General features: G+C 34.2%; 1 protein-coding gene across 3 annotated transcripts; it reads left to right on the forward strand.

Annotated features, from left to right (window-relative positions):
• Positions 1-319: 319 nt before the first annotated feature.
• Positions 320-4,715, forward strand: LOC110654158 (uncharacterized). 3 transcript variants are annotated; one of them, XM_021810065.2, is made up of 5 exons: positions 320-477; positions 1,312-1,484; positions 2,061-2,937; positions 4,201-4,382; positions 4,499-4,715. In XM_021810065.2, exons 2-5 carry the CDS (start codon positions 1,318-1,320, stop codon positions 4,602-4,604), a joined length of 1,332 nt encoding a protein of 443 aa, XP_021665757.2. In that variant the 5' UTR covers positions 320-477; positions 1,312-1,317; the 3' UTR covers positions 4,605-4,715. The 3 variants fall into 3 exon arrangements, with proteins under 3 accessions (XP_021665757.2, XP_058007570.1, XP_058007569.1); XM_058151587.1 differs by having other exon boundaries at positions 2,061-2,919; XM_058151586.1 differs by having other exon boundaries at positions 321-477; positions 4,201-4,373.
• The last annotated feature ends 340 nt before the right edge of the window (positions 4,716-5,055 follow it).

Consider the following 5,055-nt stretch of genomic DNA (forward strand, 5'->3'; position numbering starts at 1 on the left):
CATTTTATAATATTAAATCTATAATTCTATATGAAATAGTGTTGGAATAAAATGAATCCCAATTTTTAAAATAATAAAATGATAGTGTTTTAATTTTTTTTAAAATGATAGTGTTTTATTTTTTTTTAGTTTGGTTTAATTATAATTATTTTTTTAATTTTGAGAATTGTATATGGTAGACTAAAAGTTTTAAAAATTAAAATCAAATTGAATTAAATTATTTCATGAATAAATTCAAATTTTCGAACCACCACGGTTCGATTCCATAATTCATTCAAACCGATTGGTCAAAGGTCACCCAGTCCTAGCAAGCTTGAAAAGAATTACAGAACCTACAGCCCCGCCTGGAATGCAACCAATTGGAAATTTCATGGTTTACAGTTTACACTTTACAGTGCACACATGACACATTGCTCTGTTTAGGGTTTTAAATCGACTACTAAACCCATCAAAACCTAATCTCTCCAAAGCTATCAGGTAACATCTCATTCTACAAATGCATGCAATTCTGCTATCCACTTGCCTTCTCTGCAAATGCAATAGCTTTAGCTGAAATTCAATCTAACAATTGATTGCTTTTATTCTCATTCTTTATGTTTATTTATATGTTTTGGCCTTTTGGCTTATACAGGAGTTTTTTTTGTTTAGTGTTCTTCGAATGTTTTTCTTGTGTTGAATTGAATTACTTTGCCACTGAATTCTTATTTTTCCCTCTGCTTTCATCTTGGACCCATTTTAGTGTTTTTCCACCTCTTCTGTATGGGTTATAGAAGTTGTTGTTGGGTTGGATATTGAAGAGTTGAAGTTTCAGTGTTTGTGCATTTAAATGCTGACATTTATAGACAATTTTGCTGCAGCATGTTCTTGTATTTGGAACCAGAAAAATATTTGAAATGACATCAAAATTATGAAATTAATTTCCTTTCACATGTTTTGGTCATGTGTGAAGATGGGAAGAATTCTGTCTCTGTAATTTCTTTTTCATCCTTTTGACTGTGTCTTGCTTGTGTAGACCATACACATTCTTTTGGAGATATACCATCTTTCTCGCGCCTTAGTTTATTTGTGCCTTTTTTTTTTGCAAATGATACAGAGTATCATGGAATATGTTTTTATTGTGTTTTTCACTTCTGAAATTTCAGATTATTTTTTGATGCTTGGTACACAAGTTCTTTTTTTTTTTTTATAATTTTTTTTAATACCATTAACTATGTATGATATGGAACTGGGAACTGTATAATTTGAGTAATTGACATGTCTAATGGAGAGTCAGTGGTGTCAATATTCTGATTTTCATACTTTTATATGTAGGTGTGCATGCTGGTAGATTGTGGACATTTTGGCATTATGTATGCTACAAAGGGTGGCTGGTTAGGCCGCCAAACACATTCCCTAGCGAAAAGCAATGAGTCTGTAGGGAGGAAGTCTCGCATTCGGCGTTCAAAGGGGGAGAGGAAGGAAATGGTTGAATCCTTTATAAAGAAGTAATTGCATGATGGTTCCCCTTTGGTCAAATTCTTCTTTTAAGCAAATTCTATATGGTTCAAAAATAATCACCAAGTTTAATTGCTTTACCAATCTATCCCATCCCTATTATTTCTTGACATATAGGAAGTTGCACATGCGTGCATATGCACCCATAGATGAATCAGCTTGAAGATAGATTCTAATCATTTAGTATATATGCTTGGTGCACATTTAAGGAAGGAGGTTTCGTTAGTTATTGGGTTCATTTTTCTTGATCAACAAAGATAGAATTTTATAGTGCATAAAGGGGTTCCCCAGTGGTATACAAGATTGAAGTCATTTACAGAAGATTCAAAAAGTCTATGACAACTTGTATATTGTGGCTATTATGTTCATGAGATAAACTTTGACTAGCATTAATCATTTGTGCAACACTAAATGACAGCTAATAGCTTTACAATTTACTATGATGATATTTTTCATTGCTTAGATTAATCCTTTTATCTATAATTTTTCTCTACTACCCTTTGCCAAGTTATCATAGTAGGAATATGTAACTTGGATATATCATTCTTTTAGCAAACTTTTTGCAGGCACCAGAGCTTAAACAATGGGAATTTCCCCTCTCTAAATCTTACACACAAGGAAGTTGGTGGGTCTTTCTACAAAATAAGAGAGATTGTTAGAGAAATAATCCAAGAAAACAGAGTGCTGGGTCCTGCTAAGGATTTTCCTGAGGAACAGAATGCTGATCAATTATTGGTGAAATACCCATTGGGTACAATTTCCACAGACCCTGAATCTTCTCTGTCTCTTTCACATGATGGAAGTGCATTTGTACCTGATCAGCATCAGAATACAAGTCAAGAACTTAACTTAATTGCTGATGGGCTTAGTGCTGAACCTGAAGAGCAGCAGTTTGATAAGGAGCAAATCATTAATAAGAGTCATGTAAGTGTAACAAATAAAGAATGTGACGAAATAAAAGTTGCAAAGACTAAAGTAGGCGAGGCATTACCAAAAAAGGAAGTTAAGGAAGAGGTGGCTGCCTCTAGGACTAAAGTGATTCAGATGGCAGATGTCATTGTAGAAACATTTCCATTACGGCCTGTCAATCTGCCAATTAATCACTTGGATGGAAAATCTGGTGAATTAAGGGTTTTGAATGGAACTGTTGTAGACAAAGAGGTTGAAAAGGTGCCCTTGGGACCAAGATATGGTGCTTCTAAAATAGATGGAATGAATTTGTCAAGCAATTCTTCTTTGGTGGATGATAAAGAAGTAGAAAACCTAGCAGGTCCACTGTTTGAAGGAGACTCCGGTTTGGTGGATGAGAAAGCTGTGAAAACTGTAGAAGATCTGCCATTAAATTCCTTTGCTATCAAAAATGGCATTCTGCATGATACTCAGGTTGATATAGATGTTGAAGTGAAATCATCTCATAATGATAAGGTGATTTCTGAAACTAAGGTGAGATTTTTTTCTTTCTAGAAGTTTGTGCATTTAGGGGCTTCTGTTGGATGAGTGCTTTGCAAAATATAAACGTTTAGCCTTTTTTTTTTTTAACTTAAATCAGTACACACAATTTGGTACATCATGCATAAAAAAAAAAAAAAACCTTCAAATATATGTATCCTTGTTATTTATTAGTATGAAAAATAGGGAACATGAAGCAACCAAATGGGTGAATGGTGAACCTGGTTATTTAGAATGTATGAGTTTTAGAATCTCCCTTGGAACTCAATTAATGACTTTCGGCTTCCAAATGAGTTTTTAATTGTGTTTGCTAAAAGAGAAATAAAAAAAATTCTTTATTTTTTGAGTTGGTTTTTCTTTTTGGTAAGATATTAGAAACTCATGCATTGCCATTTATGTATTTAATAATTGTAGTGCCATTTATGATGCAACAAGGGGTGTAAATAGAGAAATAGAATCAGAATTATATGTTTTGGGTGAAAATAAGATAGTTTCTGGCCGCAGATGTGGCGTGCGATTATGTTTCTCAATTCCCTCTTGTTTTTTCTCTTCTCTGTTTTCTTTTTTACCTTGAGAATTGCTGTGGGTTTTAAAACAGGCCATGGAAAATGTTAAGCTTTCTTTTCTTGGACTCCTGTCAATTATTTTCTCTCTTTCCTCCTGTTATTTTCTTTTTTACTTTGCGAAGCACAAAATGCACCTGTAGAACCCTTGTGATGGACTTCTCGTGCTGGCTATCGATGTATATATTGATGGAATTAAAGTAAATGTGGTATACTTGGACAATATGGTTCACTGTTGGATTGTCTTTGCTAACAATTAATCATTGTTTTGTGGCATTTATTTGCAGTTCTCAATGCTCAATATAAATTTGCATATATTTTTTGAATGTTTCTTTTAATTATGTGGGTTCCAATTTTCTTGGCTCTGGTGACTTGCTACAATTAGCCGTTGAAGGACTCCTTCTTGCGTTCTGTATCTGCTTCATTACTATATCTTCTGCTGTGCATTTCTTCAAGCTTGTGAAAATGATATGTGATGCAGCAAGCGGGGTATTGAAGTAAAAATCTGACTCTGTCTATATATGATTGGTGTGTGCCAAGGTTGAAATTTGTCTCAAATTGTTTACTTGGATGAAACTGTAAACTGAACCCAGAAAATAAAAGGCATAATCAATATTTTCATTTGAAAGTATGTGGGGAAGGGAAATTTTGGCCTTGGAACAACTATTGAACTTCTTTACATGGGCTTTTGCAGGTTGTAAATGTATCAAATGGTACCCAAACTGAAACTACTCTTGATGGCACTCATGACAGTACCAACAGCAGCGGCCCAATAACCCATAAGGAAGTTATTGGAAACAAAGCTGATGTTCAACTCAGTGGCAGCTCTCAGAAAGGGAACAAACCAACATTAGACAGAATTAATAAGTATATACAGTAACTGCACTGTCAAACATGTTGCTTTGATCTTTAATCTTCTTTAATTGATTGACTGCAGTACTTCTTAGATATTCTAGGTTCACTGATTAGTCTTTTTCTTGGATTTTGGGCAGTAAATCATGGGAAGGCGCTTCAAAAAATCTTGCAGAATCAGAAACTAATCCAGTGTTGGCCATTTTTAAATTGTTTATAGCCGCGTTCATGAAAATTTGGTCTTAAGGAAGTTTTGGTGTATTTGTTTTTGTCTACATGAGTCGATGAATTCTACATCTGCCAGAGTAATGTATGAACTTTCCCCAGTCTCAATGTAGGTTTGGTTTTTTTTTTTTTTTTTTCCTTTTTTTTTTTCATAACGGGAATGTTTGCATTTGAAGATGGAAAGAGCTTGCATTCTTTGCATGTCCTTTTTAAATCAGTAGCATTGCAATATTTCCTTTCACCTACTTTATGACCCAAATGAAGATCATAAAATTGTATTACAATGTGTAGACATACCATTGCAGCCTCATGGATTATGTAGAATATTATTTAGATCACGCTAGCAGGTGAAGGCTGAGTATGAAAGAGGAGTGGTTGCAGATTCTGGGCAGTGGCTGGTGGTGGTGATTGGGTGGGGGAAGCCTGCTCTCTGTTTACAAAGAGGATTTATTTTTTTATTTTTTTATTTTTT

Source organism: Hevea brasiliensis, chromosome 8 (assembly GCF_030052815.1).
Source record: "Hevea brasiliensis isolate MT/VB/25A 57/8 chromosome 8, ASM3005281v1, whole genome shotgun sequence".
NCBI classification, from domain to species: domain Eukaryota; kingdom Viridiplantae; phylum Streptophyta; class Magnoliopsida; order Malpighiales; family Euphorbiaceae; genus Hevea; species Hevea brasiliensis.